General features: G+C 34.0%; 6 protein-coding genes across 10 annotated transcripts; 3 read left to right on the top strand and 3 right to left on the bottom strand.

The window, feature by feature from the left end:
- Positions 1 to 1159: 1159 nt before the first annotated feature.
- Positions 1160 to 6807, bottom strand: LOC129572592 (uncharacterized). The gene is made up of 20 exons (XM_055452586.1): positions 6456 to 6807; positions 6178 to 6370; positions 6043 to 6083; positions 5846 to 5971; positions 5674 to 5695; positions 5515 to 5608; positions 5065 to 5225; positions 4963 to 5001; positions 4818 to 4902; positions 4662 to 4745; positions 4489 to 4585; positions 2850 to 3182; positions 2588 to 2780; positions 2342 to 2530; positions 2178 to 2268; positions 1930 to 2090; positions 1828 to 1866; positions 1680 to 1764; positions 1496 to 1579; positions 1160 to 1417 (listed from the first exon to the last, which is right to left on the bottom strand). The coding sequence occupies exons 1-20, from the start codon at positions 6743 to 6745 to the stop codon at positions 1308 to 1310; spliced, it is 2517 nt and encodes an 838-aa protein (XP_055308561.1). The 5' UTR covers positions 6746 to 6807; the 3' UTR covers positions 1160 to 1307.
- A 3107-nt stretch (positions 6808 to 9914) lies between these two features.
- LOC129572588 (uncharacterized) lies at positions 9915 to 11249 on the top strand. Its single transcript, XM_055452578.1, has 4 exons — positions 9915 to 10042; positions 10207 to 10589; positions 10695 to 10739; positions 10826 to 11249. Exons 2-4 carry the CDS (start codon positions 10301 to 10303, stop codon positions 11125 to 11127), a joined length of 636 nt encoding a protein of 211 aa, XP_055308553.1. The 5' UTR covers positions 9915 to 10042; positions 10207 to 10300; the 3' UTR covers positions 11128 to 11249.
- A 2923-nt stretch (positions 11250 to 14172) lies between these two features.
- Positions 14173 to 16707, top strand: LOC129572591 (uncharacterized). 4 transcript variants are annotated; one of them, XM_055452584.1, is made up of 4 exons: positions 14173 to 14292; positions 15754 to 15869; positions 15987 to 16160; positions 16255 to 16707. In XM_055452584.1, exons 2-4 carry the CDS (start codon positions 15863 to 15865, stop codon positions 16551 to 16553), a joined length of 480 nt encoding a protein of 159 aa, XP_055308559.1. In that variant the 5' UTR covers positions 14173 to 14292; positions 15754 to 15862; the 3' UTR covers positions 16554 to 16707. The 4 variants fall into 4 exon arrangements, with proteins under 4 accessions (XP_055308559.1, XP_055308557.1, XP_055308558.1 ...); XM_055452585.1 differs by lacking the exon at positions 14173 to 14292 and adding an exon at positions 15451 to 15639 and having other exon boundaries at positions 15755 to 15869; XM_055452582.1 differs by having other exon boundaries at positions 15754 to 16160.
- LOC129572589 (serine/threonine-protein phosphatase 6 regulatory ankyrin repeat subunit A-like) lies at positions 16656 to 20316 on the bottom strand. Its single transcript, XM_055452579.1, has 13 exons — positions 20103 to 20316; positions 18864 to 19208; positions 18673 to 18781; positions 18465 to 18573; positions 18310 to 18408; positions 18146 to 18244; positions 17975 to 18076; positions 17813 to 17911; positions 17649 to 17747; positions 17482 to 17580; positions 17313 to 17411; positions 17146 to 17244; positions 16656 to 17083 (listed from the first exon to the last, which is right to left on the bottom strand). The coding sequence occupies exons 1-13, from the start codon at positions 20177 to 20179 to the stop codon at positions 16956 to 16958; spliced, it is 1563 nt and encodes a 520-aa protein (XP_055308554.1). The 5' UTR covers positions 20180 to 20316; the 3' UTR covers positions 16656 to 16955.
- A 426-nt stretch (positions 20317 to 20742) lies between these two features.
- LOC129572590 (zinc carboxypeptidase-like) lies at positions 20743 to 22031 on the bottom strand (the record flags this gene model as incomplete). Its single annotated transcript, XM_055452581.1, is given in 8 exon segments — positions 20743 to 20935; positions 20994 to 21077; positions 21152 to 21236; positions 21302 to 21340; positions 21401 to 21561; positions 21622 to 21706; positions 21777 to 21924; positions 21991 to 22031. Coding segments are annotated over 8 exon segments (753 nt in total), but the record flags the coding sequence as incomplete, so codon positions are not given.
- A 741-nt stretch (positions 22032 to 22772) lies between these two features.
- Positions 22773 to 24389, top strand: LOC129572593 (collagen alpha-1(IV) chain-like). Of its 2 annotated transcripts, none has more exons than XR_008688465.1 (5): positions 22773 to 22885; positions 23259 to 23348; positions 23419 to 23490; positions 24099 to 24206; positions 24294 to 24389. XR_008688465.1 is itself a non-coding variant. In XM_055452587.1 (5 exons), the coding sequence occupies exons 2-5, from the start codon at positions 23252 to 23254 to the stop codon at positions 24350 to 24352; spliced, it is 336 nt and encodes a 111-aa protein (XP_055308562.1). In that variant the 5' UTR covers positions 22779 to 22885; positions 23227 to 23251; the 3' UTR covers positions 24353 to 24389. The 2 variants fall into 2 exon arrangements, 1 of the variants encoding a protein (XP_055308562.1); XM_055452587.1 differs by having other exon boundaries at positions 22779 to 22885; positions 23227 to 23348.
- Positions 24390 to 24505: the final 116 nt, after the last annotated feature.

Raw genomic sequence — 24505 nt, 5'->3', positions numbered from 1 at the left:
GGGGAGGTTTTAGTAATTTTTGGGGAGGTTTTTGTTTTACCCATTTTTTAAGTATATCATCAAGCCAAGCATAAATTGCACCTAGTTCGTTGTATTGCTTCCAACCAAAATCGGAGCGATCTAAATTCTCTGGTTGCTCTTCATCGATCAATCTATTGGAAATCAGAACAATTGTGAAAAACTCCATTTTGAATTTGTATTTACGAACAACAGTGATTTATTGCAATTATCGTAAACCATCCAGATAAAACGAAAATCGTCATAAAAAACCCGAAAACTGTGATAAAAACCCCAAAAATCGTCATAAAAATTGTAACATAGTCGAAATTGTAACAATTGAACAAATAGACTAATTTTCTGCAAAACTTCGAAGGGTAACTGTTGTTTTTTATATCATATTTGAGAAGAACACGAAAAAACGTCCGATATGAATATATGACTTATTTGCATTTTTTTTTTGAAAAGTGGTTTATTTTGAGACTTTGTAACAATTAGAACTATGTTACTATTTGAATGGTTACGATATTATTTTTGAAGATTGGCGATTTTCAAATGATTCTTCAATTTCTGCTCTTCAAATAAATCTCCGATATTGGCGAACTTGTGAGGTGGCACAATAATTTCAGCTGTTTGCTGTATGCCAGTTGGTGTTTTCAAAAATGAAATTCCATCTCGACCACTTTCGAAATCCTTTAGCACTTCCAACTGTTGCTCATTTTCAACCTCAATCGAATACACACGGTAGTTATCGTATCGGGCCTTTTCACCAAAACCTGCCACAAAACAGGCAAACACTATGGCCAAAGCTAAGAACTTGATTTTTCACAACTAATAGAAACTGAGCAAATGAATCAAGATCACCACACCCTGTTCTATTCAAATGCGTCGGAATACCATAAAATGTAACCCTTTTATACACTTTATCTCGATTACAGTCTAATCTTTCGTTCTATTTTTGCCATAATGTTGCATCGAAATGGAATTTAATCAAGCGACTGCAATTCATTTTCTTGCGATCCATCTGCGTGAATACTCGCATTTGTTTATTCATTGGATTTCCAAATGTGGAACGATAACAATGACTAATACTTGCCACATTCTTATTTTGATAATATAAAATTCATTTAAATTTAAATTATTTAAAAAAAACTATAAAATGTTTTGCATTTGTTGTGATTGTATTGCAATTGATATACTTCATTCTACAGCATGTTGTTCGAGTTCGTTTGCTTTAACTTTTACGACAAATTGTTAAAATGATAATTTTGTAAAATAGTTTAGAGTCAAATCGTAATTCAAGTACATTTTCATAAGTACTGAAGTGCCTTAGCCTCTGCAACCATAGCCTTTAGACCATCGATAACCTCCAGTGAGTTGGGAATAATCTGGTTTGCTGGAAGAAGGAATCCATAGCGACCTATTCATCAATGTACAAAAAAAAAGATGTGAATATGGAATCTGGAAATTTTGAGCTGACTTTGAACGTTGTAGTTACCTTTGTCTCGGAACTCAAAAGTGTATGTGAGGGAAACATTTTGAGTGCCATACACCCAGTCAATGGAACTTCCAGATGCAAGATCTAGAGAAGAAAAACACAAAGAAAAGGTCATATTTTTTTTCAAGTAATTTCAAATGTTTTATTTTAACTCATTGTTTAGCATGAAATGAATTCAACTTACAGATTGCTTCGGCGATACTTCCCACTCGATATTGTGTTTTATATCGTTGAGCGATAGCTTGTTTTGTTTTCAGGCCGATTTGATTCTGGGATCGAAAGTTGGAATTAGTAAATCATTTTATTTGCGCATATATCAATATTTTTCTTACCAAATCGTTATGATTAGGTGTGTGCTCCTTCGAATGACCCTAGAAAATGTTGAGAAATTAGTGGTTGTAATTTAAATTGAAAGAATATTCGATTTTACTTACGTATGAGAAAAGAAGAAGTTGACTATACGAATGGAATGAAATATATAGCTTGATATTGTCAAACGACTTGATGAATTTTGACAAAGCAAGTATTTCTGGCTCTGAGAATGGCGTTGGACCGGCATATGTTTCTGCACAAGGGTTCGTAGAAGCGCCAACCTCTGGAATTTCAATTCGAAAATTTAAGGTTCGTGATATTATATGAGATTCAAATGGTTCAAAAAAACAAGTTTGACAATGGCACGAACCTGCATGGTGGAAGTCAAAGTTTCGGTTTGGATCCGCCCCAACACAGGTTGATGATGGATTTGGCTTGCGTGTTTTTCTCCACATTCGATCCTAGAATGAAAAGGAACACTTCATATTTTTTTTTCTGCTCAAACGTTTTCAATTCAATCACTGATTTGCTCACCTTTGAATGTGTGTATTGATATCCGTCGACATTTGTCACCGGAACGAACACCCAATCGTAGCTATCGGCTAATTTTCGGATTTCGGCATCATCCGATGTGAGCAATTCATTCAAGATATACGTGGCTGTTGCAACTGTAACCCACTCGCGGGCATGTATAGTTGACTCGATGAAAATGGTTGGATTTCCCTATAATGAAGTTTTCAATATTGAATTCGCCTTTTTTAATACAAATTTTTCTCATACCTTTTTGTGGGAAACTTTCAATGCACGAAGAGTACGATTTTCATACGAGGTTCCATAATTATATTCGCTAAGTACATTTGGATATTGTTCAAGTAATTCGTCAAGCCAAGCATAAATTGCAGTTAAATCATAGTATTGCTTCCATCCAAAACCAGAGCGTTCCAAATTCTCTGGTTGTTCCTCATCGATCAATCTATTCGAAATTCCAAAGAATTATTTTTAAAAAGATGCCTCAAATTTATGAACAGCAGCAATTTATTACGTTTGAAGATTGGCAATTTTCACGTGGTTTTTCAATTTCTGCTCTTCGAATAGATCACCGATATCGGCGAACTTGTGAGGTGGCACAATAATTTCAGCTGTTTGCTGTATGCCGGTTGGTGTTTCCAAAAATGAAATTCCATCTCGACCACTTTCGAAATCCCTTAGCACTTCCAACTGTTGCTCATTTTCAACCTCAATCGAATACACACGGTAGTTATCGTATCGGGCCTTTTCACCCAAACATGCCACAAAACAGGCAAATAATATTGCCACAGTTATTAACTTCATTAATAATACTTTTGTAATTAAAATGAGACCTCTACACTGTCCACTACCTCAATGATTCAACATTCATACAATTGTCCCCTTTTATATTTTTTCTATCTGGCTCCAGGCTTAATCTACACAAAAAAAACTATATTTTTCATGCGACGGAAATCGTACGACAGTAGTCCATAAATCTGTCACGTCTGTGCCAATTTTTCATTCACAAATAATAGATAAGGAAACAACACTTAAAATGTTGAATTTCTTAATCTAGCGATGACCATTTCTTCATGTTCACGAGAAACGTACTAATATTTTGAATAAGAAAAAATGGGTTTATTGATTATAATCAGACATAGAATTGACTGTCACTCTACAATCAATACAACCGATTTTTTTAAGTTTATCTTTTATTTGGTATTTTTCGTGTGACTTTATATTTTATGTCTGTTTATTTCACAAGTACCTTTGTGTCTATCATATCTCTCCAGTCAATCAATAACTTTGCAAATCAAACCCAGCAGGTGTTTAAATATCATATTGTTAAAACATGGTAAAACTTATTTCCCCCGTCGCCGGACGCCCATTTATTTTCTATATTGATAAGGCAGTTGTTTTGTCTTTTTTGCATCTTTTAATTCGAAAATTCCTCAGAAACACGTATAAATAACTCTAAGATAATTGCCACCATAATCCCGAATGATTTTGATGTTTCGAGTGTTGTAAACTTATAACTGATTTCAGAGACTAATTTCATTGCAGAATTGAACCATTGCGACAAACGAATGTTTTAGTTTCAAAGTGCAACATGAATTTTTTTTTATATAGAGTTTACAACAACAACTCCATATGAAAAAAACTTTATGTTGCACTTTAAAACTAAAATATTCTGAGGGAATTCGTTTGTCGCAATGGTTCAATTGTACAATGAATTTCGTGCTTGAAAGCGATTTACATTCAAATAAATGAAGCGGATTGTCACAATGTTTTTTCTTCTTCTTCATAATAATGATTGGAAGGTAATGAGGCGACGGTAATTAATTTAGCTATTTATTATGCGCTCAGTACATTGGTATTTATCAATTCGTTAGAATTTGCAAGGATAAAACGATGACAATGACTTCAATTGGTGAACACAATTCATATTAAAACTTAAACTGCATACAGAGTTTAAGCTATGAAATGGAGCTGTGGTTGTAATGCATCCATGATTTTTTTACTAAATATGTTTTATAATATTACATTTACTTCACAGTCAAGTTTATCGAGTGGTTTTGCTTCAATTTTTATGATAAATTATTGAAAATTGTTAAATAGTTCAGGATTTATTGAATCATTCGAAAATTCAAAGACATTTTTATAAGTATTTAAGTGACTTCGCTTCTTTGATCATAGCCTTTAGACCATCGATAACTTCCAGTGAGTTGGGAATAATCTGGTTTGCTGGAAGAACGAATCCATAACGGCCTATCCATCAATGTATGAGAGAATATGTAAATATGAAAGCTGAAAGATGTGAGCTGACTTAAAACATAGTTGTTACCTGTGTCTCGGAACTCAAAAGTGTATGAGAGAAGTACATTCAGACTGTCATATACCCAATCATCGGAACCTCCAGAAGCAAGATCTTACCAACAAACGAGAAAAAAGATTATCAATTTAAACAATACATTTATTTTATAAATGAAATACAACATACAGATTGCTTGGCCAGTGTTTCCGACTTTGTATTGTGTTCCGTATCTTTTGGCGATGGCTTGTTTTGTTTTCTGTCCGATTTGATTCTACAATTGAAAGTTGAAATTAATAAATCACTTCAACTACTTGTGCCGACTGTTTCTTACCAAATCCTTATGATTTTTCGCGTGTTGTTTTGTGTACCCCTAAGAAGATTTGAAAAGGTAATGACTTCAGTACATTTGATAAATGTATTAAATTCTACTCACGTATGGGAAGAGCAAAAGTTGACTATACGAATGGAATGAAAGGTACAGCTTAATGTTATCAAAAGACTTGATGAATTTGGACAAAGCAAGTGTTTCTGGCTCTGAAAATGGCGTTGGACCGGCATATATCTCTGAACAAGGGTCCGTTGAAGCGCCAACCTCTGGAATTTCAATTTACAAATTGAATCAATGATTAAAATTTTTGGGGTGATATGAGCAAGAAAACTTGAAAAATATTAATTTGTTGGCGTAAACTGACAAATAGATGATTTGCAACTACAAAAAATGTATCTCGTTGTTTCTCTAATCTGTTTTGCGTTGTGTTATTCAAAATATTTCTCTTAAAAATGCTTTTAGTGCTTGTGTCCATATGGGTTGGTTGTCCGGAAGTTGGTTGAATGGTTTTCGGTTCATGATTCTATAAGTAATTATTAAAATAATTGTACAAACCTCCATGATGGCTATCAAAGTTTCGGTTTGCATCAACTCCAACGCATCTCTTATTCTTCGGGCTTGGCTTGCGTGTTTTTCTCCACATTCGATCCTAGAATGAAAATGAACACTTCTTTTTTTCTGCTTGGACATTTTCCCAATCACTTATTTGCTCACCTTTGAATGTGCGTACACATACCTGTAGGAATCATAAATGAGTTTTAGTTACATTTATTAGCCATTATTTGAAAGCCATTACAAGACTGATTTTGATATTACAGTTGCATCTTTTTTATAGTTACATTTAATCAAAGTAAACATAGATCAAGTAGCCATTGATCCTACATACCCATCGACGTTCACAACCGGAACGAACACCCAATCGTAATTATCGGCCAATTTTCGGATATCGACATCATCCGATGTGAGCAATTCATTCAAGAAATACGTGGCTGTTGCAGCTGTAATCCATTCTCTAGAAATTGGTAAAATATGCAATTCTTACATAGAATATGTGATATGATATTATGATCATGGATTACTCACCTTGCATGAATGGTGGATTCAATAAAAATAGTTGGATTTCCCTAAAACGAAAAAGATCACAATGATAAATGAATTTTTATTTATTATTATTATAAAACATAAGCATTTGTCACAACTTTCAAACTGTTTTCATGCCTTTTTGTGGGACACTTTGACAGCGCGGAGAGGACGCTTTTCATAAGATTTTCCGTAGGTATAATTGGTGAGTACTTTTGGATATTTTTTAAGTATATCATCAAGCCAAGCATAAATTGCACCTAGTTCGTTGTATTGCTTCCAACCAAAACCGGAGCGATCCAAATTCTTTGGTTGCTCTTCATCGATCAATCTATTGAAAAACAAAATAATTATGAAAAGCTCCATTTCGAATTTATATTTACGAACAGCAGTTATTTATTTGTTGCAATTATTACTTTTGAAGATTGGCAATTTTCACGTGGTTTTTCAATTTCTGCTCTTCGAATAAATCACCGATATCGGCGAATTTGTGAGGTGGCACAATAATTTCAGCTGTTTGCTGTATGCCAGTTGGTGTTTTCAAGAATGAAATTCCATCTCGACCACTTTCGAAATCCTTTAGCACTTCCAACTGTTGTTCATTTTCAACCTCAATCGAATACACGCGGTAGTTATCGTATCGGGCCTTCACACCCAAACATGCCACAAAACAGGCAAACACAATTGTCAAAGCTAAGAAGTTCATTTTTCACAACTAATGAAAACTGAGCAAATGGATCAAGATCACCACACCCTGTTCTATTCAAATGCGTCGAAATACCATAAAATGTAACCCTTTTATACACTTTATCTCGATTCCAGTCTAATCTTTCGTTCTACTTTTGCCATAATGTTGCATCGAAGTGGAATTTAATCAGGCGATTGCAATTTCTTTCTTGCAATTCATCGGCGTGACTACTCGCATTTGTTTATTAATTGGATTTCCCAGCGGGAACGATAACAATGACTAATACTTGCCACATTCTTATTTTGATAATATGAGCTTCATATCAAATCTTGAACAGAGTAAAAATCTATAAATTTATAAATATATAACTATAAATTTTGTTCGAGTTCTTTTCCTTTTAATTTTACGAAAAATTGTTAAAATGATATTTTTGCCCATAATAATTCGATAATTCAAGTACATTTTCATAAGTACTGAAGTGTCTTAGCCTCTTCGACCATAGCTTTTACTTCCAATGAGTTGCGAATGATTTGATTTGCTGGAAGAAGGAATCCATGTTCACCTATTCAATGTACGAAAAAACATGTCATTATGAATGCTGGAAATTTTGAGCTGACTTAAAACTTTGTAGTTACCTTGGTATATAAGCTTCATATCAAACCTTGAACTATACATACACAGTACAAAAATGTTCTTTTTAGTTGTTGTTGTATTGCAATCTTCGTTATCGGAAGAAAAATATACAAGACCGATTTCAGTGCATACTGCTGACCTAGGGGCTAACCACGGTTTTAAAAATAACCAATAATGACCGACTTTAACATTTTTTTATCATTTAAACAAATAAATTCCGATATGATCACATTTTGGTCGATTTTGCCCGATTTTTGCAGTAATTTTTTTGCTTTAACGAATGCATACTGTTCTAGAAGCGGGTTTTGGTGCATCCTCAGGATCGTTCAGAACTGCTCCCGATTCTGGAAGTGGGTTTTGGTGGATCTTCAGGATGGACCAGACTGGGTTTGAAAATGCCCTGGCCCATCCTGGGGATCCACTTCCAGAACCGGGAGCAGTACTAAACGATCCTGACGATCCACCAAAACCCACTTCCAGCATTTTTGAATCGGTAATGACGCCAGCACATTAAACGTTTATAGTCGATATTAAACGATAAAATTCAATATATACAGATTTTTTCAATTTTTTACGGATGTCATTAAAATTGGGCGATAAAAACAGATTTTGTCAATAAAAAATCCGTGGTCCCTAGCTGCTGACCCTTTAGGGTGGACTTCAACATTGCAAATAACGGATTAACCCTTTGACGACCTTTGGAACACATATGTTTTTCGTCAATAATTTCCACATTTTTAAACCGATTTCAATAAAATTGGTTTCTTTTGAAAGAGAATAAATGTAGGTACCAGAAATTACCATAATATTTGATATTTATCATCACTGTGCTCAAATAAAACACTTAAAAGTCGAAAAATCTTATCTTTTTTTTCAAGTGGCGCCAAACCCTATATAATTTGAACGGTGCAACTTTTAAAGCTGAAAATTGGAAATGTTGTACGGAATGTCTGTTACTTTCTAAGAATAATCGCCTTTTCTAAAAAAAATTTTGTTTTAAATTTTTATTGCTTTTGGCGCGATGAGACATATGTGTTCCATTGGCCTTTAAAGGTAAATAATTACCACTGATTTCCCTGTATTTCAACCACTTTTCGCGAATTTCCAAACACACAAATTTACAAAAAGATCATTAAATTCGTGATTAATTTGATGCACAATTTTTTGTTTTTGAATCATTTTGATATATGTTTTGTGCCACGATAAATAGAGAAAGACCTCATACTTAGATTTTTGAAAAATTACGTATTTGTCGAGAAAATCGGAAAAGAGTCAAAAGTGTCAAATCACTATAAAAGCTTGAAAAAATTAAATTTCATAAAACTAATGATGCAGAAAGTTAAATTGATGTGTTTTGGTCCTACGAGTCCTAATTTGACAATTGAAAAGAATGTACAAACCCACAAGATAAGAGGAGGAAAAATGTGGAATTCTGCTATAATTTCGCATTTTTTTTACAGCAGTACATGAACAGAAAAATCTTTCCATTCAGCCAGCCAATTGTAGCCTATAAATTATCAAATGAAAGCTACTTCAATTCCCTACATTTGTTTAAAAACAAGAATGTAGAAATATTCAGTGGTTTCATAGCTATAGCGTCTGGCGTATCTGGTTAGTTTAGGAACCGATATGTGATAAAGGGTTAACAATAATTCACTTTGGTTTCTATTCAAGAAATTACCAAATCAGCTGTCTAAACGATAGAGCTGGCCAATTCAAAGAGACTTCTTAAATAAAATTATGCACAACTTGTGCTGACACGAAATGGAAACTATCCTGTGCCGAGACTCACTGCAAACTCACAACAAAAACCAATTGTACAACTTGTACTTGAATTCTTATGGAAACTTTCCTTTGTTGCGGCTCACAGTGAACTGATTTTACTTTTTCATTCTCTTTGAATCGTCGCTGCATCGCAGAACATTTACATTTGTATTGGCATTTGGTAGGAATCACTTACACACAAACGCATGACAAAACGTCAGTCAAGTCGCAGAACGTATTTGCAACTGAGGTGCGTTCAGCGTTCGGCGATTTGACAGAACAATGCATGAGCAAATTAAATGAGTAAATTAGAAATATATGAAACAAATGTGAACCTAAAATGAACAATTAAAATTAAAAATAACATAGAAATAGGGCAAAAAGTCCACAACAATGAAATTTTTTTCACTCTTATGTTTTAGGCATTTTGCATGCAAAAAGTCGGAATAACTGTGATTTTCTTTTCTAAATTGTGTTTATGAATGAAATAGTTATTTTGTATAAAATTGGATAAACAATAAATAAAATCTTCATCAGAACCGTGCGAGAAGATACAAGTATCACCAACCAGATGGCGACATCGAAAACATTCAATTTAGTACATCTGTCAAAAAGCACGAAAAGGTTTAAGGTACTTTACGACAATCGACGAAAAACACTCGACAATTAATATCAAACTTGAATGTGACTTTTTCAATGGATTAGAGATAATGATCAAACACATGATCTGTTATTTTGGGAAATCTAAGCGAAATCGACGGAATTCTGGGCCATCAAATTAACACTTCACTCAAGCATATATCAATTATCCGTATAGGTTCAAAAAATATAAATACTTTCAATTTCGAATCATTTGTCAGTCAAAGTATCGACAGCGAATCGTTTGTTCTGACTACTGTTACAGTACGCATCAGCAATGTAAGTGCGAAAATTATTCTCTTTTTGGAATAGCAAAAGTTTGTTGTCATTTTTCATGGTTGATTTATTAAAGAATTAACGATTTGAGATTTTTATTCAACTGATAGAATTTCCAGTAAAATAATGATAATCTGATGATTCATATTCTTCTACTTTTTCCACAGTTTCTTCAAATTCAACATAACGTCCACGACGAGTTAAATATTCTGACTTGCATCTTTGGAAAAACTAGTATAGTTTCAAATTTCTTTGCTTAAAATGAGCGGCAAATCATTCATTAGACACGCTTTGCGTACAGTATTGCTTTTTCTGGTTGTTGCATTCCAATTTTTACATGGTATTGATGCAAAAAGTGTGCGCCTGCCTTCTGCAGATGTTGAACACCAATTGGAATATCATTTTCACACATATTTCGATTTTAATGATCCTGTACAAGTTTCGCATGCGATCAAACTACGAAATGGAGTAATAGCAAATTGTGTTTCGAAAAAAATTATTGGGATTGCACGTGATTACCACTACGATCCAGAGAAACCGGTATTGGAGCGTAAGTTACATAAAATCATTTTCTCACAACTGATAGTTGAGAATTATTTTCGAATTTTCGAATTGGGAAAATATGATCAAAATTAATTGATTGCTTCGCAAATAGATAACAATGATACCATCGGTTTGATCATGAAGCCATTCGGACCTCGTAAGTTACATGAAGAAGTTTTCGAATTTTTGAGTTGGAAAGAAATCAAATGGAATTAATTCTGTAATATTCTGTTGAAAAACTAGATCCTATCGGTCAGTTCGAAACATGGATACCGGTGGAATATTTCGCTAAAGCATACGAATGGTTTGTGCAGAATCGCGGCCCTTTGACTATCTTCGTTCATCCACGGACACCGCATGAAATGACGGATCATGTAGACAGAATTGTTTTCATGGGAAAATCTTACACTTTGGACCCAAACGGACTAGCTGAGCTGAGTGAATTCATTCCGAACTTCAAGTCACAATATGCATATCTCAGAATGGGCTTCACTAATCCAGCAAATCATAACTTGACAAATTATTCCTTCAACTATATGGTGTAGATCAAGAAGAGGAAAGGAATTAAAAGAGTAAAAAGCCATAACGCTTAACCAAAATTGAAAAAAAAAACAGTTGTACCAATATTGAAAATCATATTCTTGCTATTATTATTCTAAAAGAAGATTTAATAAATTTTCAAAATTCTTGGAATATTTATTGGAGTAAATTTTTATTGCAAAGACTCATTTTATCAATCATTCTCATTCAATTCATTTAACCGTCATTCTATACTTGAGTCAAATGGTTTCTTCAAAGTATCGTTTTTATTCTAGATTTAATTTTTCAAGTTCAAATGTTCTTCTTCGATTTAAAAGGCTATCCTTTTAATTTATTCGCTCAGAATCCGTTTTGAATTTTCTTGACTCAGACTAAAATTGATTATCTCAAACGGCGGCGTGCAGAGGAAAATTTGCCGGCCGAAGCAAATTGCCGCCCCAACATCAAAATTTGAAGAGCAAAAAAAGGTCATCACTTTTAAAACTCAATTCTATCTAGTGCAAACTCCAATTTTACCAATTTTGCCGCCCTCAAAAAAATGCCGCCCGAAATAATTGCTTCGCCAGCGTCGTGCTTTGCATGCTACCGATCTCAAACAAAATAAACAACTCTAGTAAGCTTTAGTTGCAATTCACTGTTAATCACTTTCCAGTCAAAACGTCCCAAAATAAACGACTGGCTGAAGGAATAACTGAACGTGATTATCTCCATACAAAATAGTTAATTTCAATCAACTTACAATATTGAGTTCCAGTTATGTACCTCTACATACAGCTACATACAACTGAGTGACTGTTAGTCATTTCATTCCTACATGGGAAGCTTTGTAATTTTGTTCAAAAGCTCAATGAATCCTACGAGATTCGAAACATCATGTTATTTCAATATACATAATAAACAAAAGATTAATTCCGTTAAACCATCCTCCACTTGTATTATGCATTTACATTGAAAGGCGCTGTAAGATATTTACCATTCATTGGGCTATGCCAATCCAAAAAATCACGAGAAAAACAACTTCCCCAAATCTTTCTACAAATATTGGAAATCATGAAATTGGAAGAAATTACAATTATATTGCCATAAATTTTAAGTGTCAAAATGGCTGGGGAATAACTCGTGACACTAAAATTCATTCAGTTGTATCAATATTGCTGTCAAATAAAATCATATAGTTGCTGTTATTATTCTAAAATTATTTATTTCCCACATTCCAGATGGTAAAAAAATCTTATTTTCCACGGCTTTAGTTGTTTACACAACAGATTTATCGAAAAGCAGCAGTTGCAAAATGAGAATCATCGTACCTTGAATGTATAGAGAAGTAGAAAACAAATTCTACCGCGAAAAATTTGCATTTAAACGTAATTGTTGCATAGATTTTGTTTCAGAGGTCTCATTTGCTCTCAAAATATATTTCGTAATATCGCGGAGCTACTGCGAGTAGCACATATCTTTTGCTGTTTGCAAGTAGCGGCTACGCTGATGCGTTCAACGAATGGGAAAAGATAAACCGAGAAAACGAAACACACGAACACATACAGCCGCGTATAGCGTACACACGAACGGAGTCGAACGATGGCTGTGTGCATGTGTCAATATGGTTTGAACGAAAGAGTGTAACACACAATCGCGCGCAGCTTCGTTCGTGTGTTTCATTTTCTCGGTTTATCTCTTCCCATTCGTTCGTCGCATCAGCGTAGCCGCTACTTGCAAACAGCAAAAGATACGTGCTACTCGCAGTAGCTCCGCGATATTACGAAATATATTTTGAGAGTAAATGAGACCTCTGTTTTGTTTTGAGGTCGATGGAAAGCAATACAATATCGCTGTGCTTTATGCCTGGCTTGACGAAATGCCTGTCTTGATGAAAAATATGGAAATATCCAAACAATATTAATTGCCATTCAATTGAAAGATTCAAGTACTTCTTTTCATTTTATAGGGAAAACCAACAATGTTAATTGAGTCAACAATTCAAACTCGAGATTGGATCACAAAGTTGCAAACGTTGAGTACTTCCTGAATGAGCTAAGTGTCAGATGATATCAAACTGAAGGGGTTATTATTGGCATTGGAATTCCCAGCATATCCGAAACATTCCTTAAGGATTACGACAATGCTATTTGTGTTTCAAATATTTTGGATAAGCCAAATCCGTAAATTATCATTTTTGTGCTAATTCCAAAGATTTCGGTGTCTTTTCATTGGATTTTCAAGCATGCAAAGAATTATTGAAAACCACGAGAAGAAGAGCCGCATTTAAAATGTAATTTGTAAGACTTCAAGCGTGGTACTGTCGTTACGATAGAAAGTATTGCACCAGCTAATATATAGAGATCATTTCGTGTTCTGTTGTAACGAAATTGCTGTTTGTGTTTGAAATATCACGAGTTTAAAACAAAGTAGGATGATTTCAGTGAATATCGCCGAAATGAGACTGAAATCTACTTCGCGGTCGATTTAAGTCATCGAAGTATTTTATCAGCAAAGTTTAAACACAATATGAGCAGCCTTATGCGCACGATGTGACTCCTCCAAAAATATAGCAAATTTGTATTATTCGTGTGGCCAATCGACAAACAATCCAGTGAGATTCATGAATGAAAAAAATTATTCGAATGCATTCATTCGAGATATTGTGCGAGCAAGGGTAATGCGGACACGAATGTTGACAACGATACACGCACATCGTTTTTTTTTTAAAGATAGACATAGCAAGATATTTTTGCAATCGCAAACGGTGTTTGTGTGGGATTTGTATCATTTTATCATATGCTCTTGAAACCATGTCTATGTATTTCTGGGTTTCATCTCAATTCTGGCAAAAGTAGTCTACGAAAAAGCTATATTTATAAGGCAGCTTTGATATTTGTTTAGCCGCTTATGGCATCAAAAATCAATAGCAAATTATGGTTAGCAAAATATAGCTTGCGGCACGAGCATTTGAATCGTTTCAGATTTTTCTTATATGATCACATATAACGCAAACACGTACAGTTGCGATAAACACGCACACCGATTAAATTACTGGTTCTTCGTATATAAGTCACTGAAAATATCAATAACACTTTCATTTCACTTCATCGTTGGTCAGTTGAAGTATCAACAGTAAATCGTTTGGTGCTATAGACGCAATTGTTTAATTGTTTCAAGAAAGCAACTGAAATGTAAGTACGAAAACTATTTCCTGTTGTTTTGTTCAATTCTTGGTGTTGATAGCAGAATAGTTTACGATCACCAGTTGTATGTTTGTGATTGAAAAAGATTTGAAGTGATTTCAGAACAAGATACGAATAAAATTTGAAAAAAATGCAGTCTCAAAATAAAGAATTCAATGCCATTTGCTAGTGCGCGAAACGAATAAATAGCCTTTTCTACAATGTATTGACATTAATTCGCTAGGAATTTGTAGAATTTGAACATTTACTCTAGAGAGCGTAAGGTTTTGAAAAACGTGTTTTATCTTTTCAACGCCTGAAAGTATTATACAGTACCGCTACGTTTATTTTAATCCATTAAATGGTGTAGTGAATTCAAATGTTACAACAAATTATTTCTCAAAACCCTGTAAAGGTTATTTCTTGGAGTTAAAAAGTAAATTCAATTCATGTCCCAAGGAGAACAAGTAAAATCCACTTACATGCTTATGTTGATACGACAATTTTTTTTTCAATAGAAACCGTTGCAACCACAGTGACATACGCCATGAGTGCGACTACTATAGATTTCCTTTAAACAAGAGTCGCTTTAACTATTTTTTTCAACATAATTTAAGTATTAAGATTTACACGTGTGACAAATAGATTTTGACTGACAATAATTTTTCATAAATGACAATCCATTCAGTTGGTTGAAATGTCCCAAAATGTCCAGCAAAAAAAACAACCGAAACTTCGGCTTCAATGCGTTGACCGCATGCAAAACTCTTGTGTTGACAATGCTCTAATGATTTTTTAATATGTGAGGTTATTTGGTGATCACCAGTCATACATATGTACCAGTAAACATAGTACTCGTGCATTTCGGTCGTTTGAACATTAAAGTTTTTTTCTTCGTTTATTTGCATTGATCAAGGTTTACTTCCTTCTTTTAAATTAAGGCTTATTTTTCAAGTGTGATACACAAAATCAAATTCAATCACAGTCAGTCATATTCATTCCAATCAAAGATATTCATTCGAATATGTTCACAAGAGGTTGTATCAAGTATCCAGACACAAGCTAGTCATACAATTTGTCAACAAATGAGTAATCAGGTCAAAGATTACATTTATCATTGTGTCTGATAAGTGATAACGACATTTACTGCGCAGTCATATACAAAGTATTTGATACGCCAGTCGTTTCTCCGAAATTGAATCGTGCACAGTATCAAGTGAATTTGAATTGAGTTATCAGTTCGTTTAAATTCAAAATGTAACAACACATAATGTGTTTATTGTAGAACATTAATTAAATTCTCATTAAAGTTAGGAAAAACGTTAACTTTTCTTCAGTCGGAACTAACGAAAATAGGTCACGACTCTTTTTTTTACTTGGTATCAACTAGCTTAATCCTATCGAATCTATGCTTAACAATTTACATCAAATTAATTTTTAATAAAAAATCATATTCTTCTCTTTTTGCAGTTTTTTTCCGAATTCAACATCACTTAGCCTTAGTGATCACTCAACGAGAATTCAAACACTCTAATTTGCATCTTCAAGGGGAATAATTTTCAAAATTTCGTTGCTAACAATGAGCGGTAAATCATTCAGTAGACAGGCTTTGCGTACAGCATTGCTTATGGTAGTTGTTGCTTCCCAATTTTTACATGGTATTGATGCAAAAAATGTGCGTCTGAATTCTACAAATTCAACAGGTGTAGAGTCCTTTTTGGAATATCATTTCCACACATACTTCGATGTGAATGATCCCGTGCAAGTTGCTCAGGCAATCGAATTGCGAAATGGTGTAATTGCAAATTGTGTGTCGAAAAAAATTATTGCTGTCCCTTTACATTATCACTATGATCCAGAGAATCCAGTGTTGGAACGTAAGTTACATAGAAAGACTTTCTTATTACCATTACATGTTTTTAATTTGAACAGAAATGAATTTAAAGTGATTTGCTTTTGTTGGAAAATTAGATAACAATGATACTAAAGGCTTGAACATGCAGCCAGTTGGACCCCATCCTATTGGTTCGTTCGAAACATGGGTACCGGTGGAATATTTCGCCAAATTGTACGAATGGTTTGTGCAAAAGCGCAGCCCATTGACAATCTTCGTTCATCCATTGACAAAGCATGAGTTGACTGATCACACAGCCAGAGTTGTTTTCATGGGAAAATCATACACTTTGAACACAGATACGCTGAGAGAAATAATTCCGAACTTTAAATCTCAATATGAATATCTTGGATTGGGCTATGCCAATCCAGAATAATAATTCTAAGCCATAGAAATAAAAGGAAAATGTCATCGAATTATTCCAAATTATCGGCTTTAAATCATCAAAAGAACAGCAATAATAATCAAGTCTGGTGTTTGTAACAAAGTCGGCTGACGTCAAATTAAAGTGTTTATTTTTATTACTCATACATTTACTGTTCTAAAAATATCATTATTATTGACAAAAGAACAATTTCCCTGATTGTGTTTTAGTATCGACGTTTCAATCTAACGCGTGAAGATCTGTTGTAGGGTATTTTTGCATATTTTTTTTCTTTGTAAAATGATCAAAAATATTTCATTGAACGTCTAAAGTGTTTTATATCAAAATAATTTTTGGCTGAAGATTTGCATGCTAAAGTCGCCATATGCTTTAAAAGATGCACATAGGAATTTTCTAGGAGTTTTTATCCATAAACATTTTCACTCGTTCCTTCGTTTGATTATAGCATGGTAAAAACGTGCAGTTTTTAAATGTTTTGAATGATTTTTGGGCTGCGAGAAGTTTTACCGTTTCAGCATCACCTGGAAATAAAAAGGTGTTGCTTTTTTTGCCGAAATTTTCGTTGTAATGTCACTGGAATTACCTTTTATGATAGCGAAGCTAAGAGCAGTACATCCGTCATTATCCTTGGCACTCATCTTTGCGCCACGATCAATAAGCGTTTTCACCATTTTATTATGACCTGAGCAAAAAAATGAACAAGTTTTGATTCATTGTTTGAATTTTCGATGCAATAATCCTAAGAATTACCCGACTTTGCAGCCAAGTGAAGCGGCGTCATACCGCGATTATCCTTAGAATTTATATCGGCGCCGAAACGAAAGAGGATTTTCACCGTTTGATTGTGACCTGGACAGAGAAATGAATGGACAGTCTTTACATTTTGTTCGAATTATCAGAGCAATATTCTTGAAATTACCCAACTCGGCAGCGATATGAAGAGGAGTCGAACCGGTATCTTTCTCAGAATCCACCTCGGCCCCGGAACGAATGAGAGCTTTCACCGTTTTATCACAACCTGAACCAAAAATAAGGAGTTTCGATTCATTGCTTGAATTCGATGGATGCATTGGTCTCAAGACTTACCCAACTTAGCAGCAAAGTAAAGAGCAGTAGTTCCATCATCTTTCTTAGCGTTCACGTCTGCTCCCGAACTAATGAGAACTTTTACCGTTTCACCTCGACCTGGACGAAAAAAAAAGTGTTTTGATTCGTACTTCGAATTGTTGGTGCATCATTTTCAGAATTACCCATCCAGGCAGCGTTAAGCAGAGGAGTCCATCCATATCTATTTTTGGCATTCACATCAGCGCCGAGATCAATGAGAATTTTAACCGTTTTATCACGACCTGAGCAGAGAAATTGAAGTGTTTTGATTGGTTGCATGAAATGTTGGTGCATTTTGAAAATACCTTGGCATAGAGCAGCTAAGTGGAGTGGTGTCGATCCTTGAAGATTTTTTGAGTTTTCCTCTGCACCACAAGCGATGAGAATTTTTACCGTTTCATCATGACCTGAGCAAGGGAATAAGAAAGAGTTTTGACTTGTTACCTAAATTTTCAATGAGTTTCTTTTGGAACTACCATTTGTGGCAGCCAAGTGAAGAGCACTCGATCCACAAATATCCTTGGAATTCACATGTGCTGCCGAACGAATGAGATCTTTCACCGTTTCGAAATGACCTAAAAGAGAAACGGAAGTGTCTTCTTTGTCACATGAGATCCTGGTGCAAAATTACAGACATTACCAAAAAAAGCAGCACCGTGGAGAGGTGTCCATCCTGTTCGGTTCCTCTTGTTTATGTTCACATTATTTATAGAAAGAAATTCAGTCATTTCGTCACGACCTGTGATAGTAGGACGGAATTTAGCTTGTTAAAGGAACTTTCAGCGGTTTACTTACCAAGTATTTTGTAAAATTCATGTAAATCGTATATATCTTCCACTGTCTCAGGTAATTTTAACCAATTTGACCAGTCTGTATTACGATGCTTTTTTAGAAAGTCCACAAACTGTTTCAAATGAATTTAAACAGATTAAATCATTAAAAACTGATCGATGAGTGTCAAATTTACACTATAAATTTAAAGGAATTTTTGAAAATTGTATACCATATTTAACGCATTCTCTTCAGTTATGTTCGCTCTATAAATTGTGAGATTATTTGCTTGCTTGTCATATGATTTTTGAGAGTGAACATTTTCGTTACTTTCTGATGTTCTGCAATTTTTATGATTTTACAAACAAATTAGTGTATTAGTTTAACGTCAGTGAAATCAAAATCGACGCATATGCTCAGTACCTCTGTGTCAAATCACGCACTTCATTGGGTTTTAGATCCGATATCAAATTGAAATAATCCGCAACAAAATCACATCGAGGCGATACGGTAGCAGCTTCTTTACAACAATCAATTTCATCGGATGTTGCTTCATTTGAACTACATTCATCAGATCGGAGAATTTTTGGTATATCATTCCCGGCAGCTCCATTTGATATATTTTCATTTCGGTTCTTTTCTCCTTGTTCTTTTTTAATTGACTGGATTCGTTTCTGTTCCGCGATCACCAGTTTTATCCATATCGCGATCAAGGCAAGGACTGCACCGTACACTCCACTGAGCACTAAAAACTCCAAATCCATCTTTCTGTAAACATCAATGAGAATTCTACATTCAATTAATTATATTCGACGATTAGAAGTAGAAAACGAAATAATTTATCGGAAAACATGGTCATTTGTTACGCCAAATAAAATATCAACGAATTTATAGGATCACAGACTACATTATTGTAACCATTATTACGCGCACAATATGTGGTAATAGCAAACGATCAATACTTAGCGTTGTTAAAATAAAATAAAATAAACATTTTTTTATTAGGAACGCAGAACGCAATAAAAATAGAAAAAACTCTCCTCTTTCTCTTTATTTTTTACTTACAAATAATGTTAACTCAGAAAAGTCATGATCAATCTCATATGATTATGAATGCAAGTGTTTCGTTTTTTGAATAACAAAATATGTTGGACTGATTTGTCATACGATATACATATATGTAGATTATGGATATCTCTCAGAATATTAAAACCAGAGAATGTATTTGGCTAATGTCAGCTAGCTAACTGAAAACATTCTGGCTGGCTCAGCGTCTGAATTCTATACGTTGCGTTTTTTCATCGCATCTGCAGTACAAAAATCATATATATGGGGATTTTTGTTTTGTTTATTTTTTGTTTAAGCCAGAATGTTTTCAGTTAGCTAGCTGACATTAGCCAAATACATTGTCTGATTAAAACATACTTTTGATGGTTTATCGAATTTTCGTTACTCATATACAAATGCTCCATATTTCCCAAAAGAAGAATGGGTGACTCAACACTCTTTGTGAGCCGCACTTTCATCTGTGGAATAATATGAGTTTCTGTGATTTTATACAACGTTATATTTTATTTTATTGCTTTTGAATAGTTTTTCTTTCAATCGTTCAATACTAATATTTTATTTTTTAAATTGAAAACAGATCAAGAACTTACGTACACTTTTTTTAGACTGTCGAGGAAAACTACGTACACTCTTTTTGGACTGTCGAGGAAGCTGAGCAAAAATCGTTTCATTCCAACAAAAACTACAATGGATCTTTTGAACTTTTAGATTTTTAATGTAAATTTGAATGAAACTTCAATTGATATGCGGTATTATTTATTCAACAGCATTTTCTTGTGACTGTTCATAAACGATAACAAATGCCGACTACTTGTAATCGTCAATCCATATAGTAATTCTGTAATGCACATAGTCATTATTCTCCAACATTTCCAGGTGAATCATTCTCACAGCATTTCGACTGGAATTCTTTCATGACGAATCAAGTGAGAAATATTTTTTATTTCAAAATGGGCAACAAAAGCCTCAATCGAATGAAGAAAAAGCAATTTTTTTGTTCTTGAATATGACATCATCAAAAAATGTCGCAATTGGGGAGATGGAAAAATCTTGGGCTGATACGACTTGATGTTAGCGTTTGAGAATAATTTGGCCAGATGGAAAAATAAATTGAATTCCGTTGATTGTAACTTTACAGTTGCTAAAAAATAACGTTGGTGTTGTTAAAATGTGGGTTTGTCTGGATCAATTAAGTTCGTTGCTATATTTTGGTAAAATTTACAACTAATGAAAGCAGCTGCTTGACACGATTTTATGAAATACATTATATTTGACAAATTTTTCACGTCTTTGCATTTATTCCTGCAGTTCTGAATTTTAAAAATATTTCAAGGCTTTGGCTTCTTTAATCATGACTTTCAAAGCGTCGATAACTTCCAGTGAATTAGGAATAATTTGTTCGGCTGGCAGAAGAAATCCGTATTTTCCTAAAAATTAAAAATGTAAAAAAAAAAATAATCGCATTTATTTGTCGCAGCAATATACCTGTGTCACGGAATTCAAAGCAGTACGCTAATTTAACTCCTTGCGTTGCGTATGCCCAATCAATGCTACTACCAGATGCAACATCTTTGAAAGTGAAGAAATAAAAAATGTCAAGGGATTTCAATTAAAAAACCGGGAATATTGGAGGTCATGATTACAAATTGCATTAGCAATGCTTCCGTATTTGTATTTCGTCCCGAAGCGACGTGAAAGTGCTTCTGTTGCCGACTTTGCAATTCCATCCTGAAAATTATGATTGAGATTGATGGCATAAAATGACATATAATCTGCATTAGCTGTGATCTCACCAAGTGACTGTAATTGGGCGCATTTTGACGGGTATTTCCCTACAAAATAATACAGTTCCATGAATTATCATGAGCGGCAAAGGCGCAATTTTTACTCACAAAAGGGTAAAGCAACAGCTGACTGTAGGCGTGAAATGAAATATACAATTTTATGTTACGAATTGATTTAACGAACTTAGATAGAGCTAATGTTTCAGGCTCAGAAAACGCTTTTGGGCCAGCAAATGTGTCAGCGCAAGGGTTCGACGATGCACCACTCTCTAAAGTTCAAACATTGTCATTCTATGTCATTGGAGAAATTAATTTAATTTATCAATTACCGGCATGATGATAGTCAAAATTCCTGTTTAAATCAGTTCCAATACATTTGCCATAAGCTTTACGGTTTTTACGCCACATTCGATTCTGAATGGATAGTTTTCTTATTTACTTTGTTTTATTTTTAATTGAGCATTTTTTGTCTGCCTTTACGTACCGTAGAGTGGGTGAATGTATATCCATCCACATTCGTCACTGGTACGATGACCCAGTCAAAATTATTCGCTAAATGTTGCATTTCTGAATCCGTGGATGTGAGCAATTCATTCAAAAGATACGTGGTCGTTGCAGCTGTGATCCATTCTCTGGAAATTGGCAAAACATGCAATACGCATGTAGAATATGCGATATCATCATCATGAATCACTCACCTTGCGTGAATCGTCGACTCAATGAAGATTGTTGGATTTCCCTATGCAAATATATTAATCGCTTAGCTCTCGCTGTTTAAGGCCCAAACCGAATGCTAAACTATAAAATTTATAGTGACACTATAAAATTTGAAACGTGTTTATGCTGTGTTTAGCCGAAGTATTTGGTCAGATTCTTTAAATTTACGCCAAATTCAACTAAATTAAACAATATCCACACATAATTTCTTCATTTTTTCAATTTGATAACAGTTTCAATTTTAAACTACACTATAAAATTTATAGGGTACACTATAAAACATTTTTTTTTGTTTTTCTGCATTTTTTTGGGAAATTTTGGTCCCACGGAATGAGTTATGACAAATAATGACGACGTGACCCGAAAACCGCAATGATTTCATCGATTTTTCGTGATTTTTTTGGGAAATAGTATGGAGCTCTATTTCTCCATTTTTTTATTGCAACATGTCAGTTTTTCGACTTGGATCGACTCTGAGACGTCATTCGTCAACTTTTCATACCATAATATTGGCAAGTTTCTTGTTGAAATCAGTCAGTTTCTCAAAAAGAGCATATATTGTACCAAATTCGCATTTTTCGATTGAAAACTCATTTTTCAGAAAAACAAAAAAAATTTTTATAGTGTACCCTACAAATTTTATAGTTTAGCATTCGGTTTGGGCCTAAATTATATTATATAATCATTATATATATATATATCAAAACGTACGTCCATATCAAAACTCTTATTATTAATTCTTACTTATTTTTTCGTTTTATGCAGGTGCCTCAGGCATACCAGGCCGCCCAGGAGTTATTGGTTTTACAGGAGATAGAGGTGAACCTGGCCTCACTGGAGATAAAGGATTACCGGGAATCGGATTCAATATAACTGGTAAATGATTGCTTAGTTTTTCATACTCATAGACTATATAATGTAGCGTCGTTCCAGGTTTCTATTCCTTTGTATTGATACTCCGAGAAAAGAAATTTGGGGTTATGTTAAACTTTTTGTTTTGACACTTATTTCACAACAAGAACTTGAAAACATTGTGGTGATTTTCGGTACTAAATATATTTTTGCCGCTAGAGCACCACAAAGTTTTTTTGACTTTATAGTGAAAAAAAAGTTAGAAATATTTTTGGTACCAGAATCACCACAAACTTTTTGAATTCATGTTGTGAAATAAATGTCAGAACAAAAAGTTTAACATAACCCTAAATTTCTTTTCTCAGAGTATCTAATAAATAACAATTTCATATGAAAGGTCCACCTGGGTACGATGGACTTCCAGGCCGAAGAGGATTGGCGGGATTGCCAGGACTCGATGGATTTCCGGGACCGAAAGGAGACAAAGGTACAATAAATACATTTTCATAAAAGAAAATGAGGAAAAAACACACATTCTATATTTGTTTCTATTATAGGTTTTCGCGGTGATGATTGTGGTTTCTGCCCACCCGGATATCCAGGAGACAAAGGAGAGCGAGGAGTATCAGGTATCATAGACGCACTTTTATCAAAATCTATAGCATATAAGTGAGCTACTTTTATTGAAAAAAGGCTGGTGATTAAATATTGAGATGTGAAAAAATATATTTATACCGCGTATATGTTTCAAAGAAATAATAATGTCTAATGATTCTATACTAATTTTTCCTGCACTTGCAATGTAAGAAAAATAGATTCTCTTTATTTGTGCGAGTACTGAGTTCAAAAAACCTTTTGTTTCGTCTGGAACATATAGTTTGCCTGTTATCATGAAGGGTTCATACGTTTATTTATAATTATGTTCTGATTTGAAAATATTCCATTTGGGTACATCAACATTATTTGAACTTGAATATTATTTTGTTTTGGGTTCCAACAAATGTATTACAAAAACAATATATTTGTTAGAACCCAAAACAAAATAATATTCGGAGTTTTTTTAATATGTTGGGAGTTTTTTGATTGCCAGCGCCATCTATATGACTTTCAGGCGCAATGTATTAGTACATGTTTGACAGCTTAGTCAAGAACCATTTCTAGTAAAGTTACAAACAAAATTCAGTTTGATATAAGAGGTATGGTTTTTGTATACAAATCTTTCAATTCTGTCAAATAGGTCGACCTGGGTTTATTGGACCTGCAGGTATTCGAGGACGAACTGGACCACGAGGTTTGAAAGGATTCCAGGGTAAACCTGGGCAACAAGGACCGCCAGGACTAAGAGGTACTTTCATTCACCATTCATCAAATATAAATTTAGAATATTTTGTTGAAACCAAATAATTTTATTCCATTTATTTACTGTATATAGGACCGCCTGGTGCTAATGGTGAAGCTGGACGAGATGGACCGAAAGGACAAAAAGGTTAGATGAATAATACTGTTTACTTAGAACTCCTAATTCATTTTGCTGAGATTAATATATATATATATATATATATATATATATATATATATATATTTAGGGCGGGTCGATTTGTAGGGAGTGAAAAAAATCGACCAAATACCTATGATTTCCGTGTT

Source organism: Sitodiplosis mosellana, unplaced genomic scaffold (assembly GCF_009176505.1).
Source record: "Sitodiplosis mosellana isolate CC-2019 unplaced genomic scaffold, AAFC_SMos_1.0 Smas_scaffold_5245, whole genome shotgun sequence".
Lineage (NCBI taxonomy): Eukaryota > Metazoa > Arthropoda > Insecta > Diptera > Cecidomyiidae > Sitodiplosis > Sitodiplosis mosellana.
Note: the sequence above shows the minus strand (reverse complement) of the source record. Positions and strands in the feature narration are given on the sequence as shown.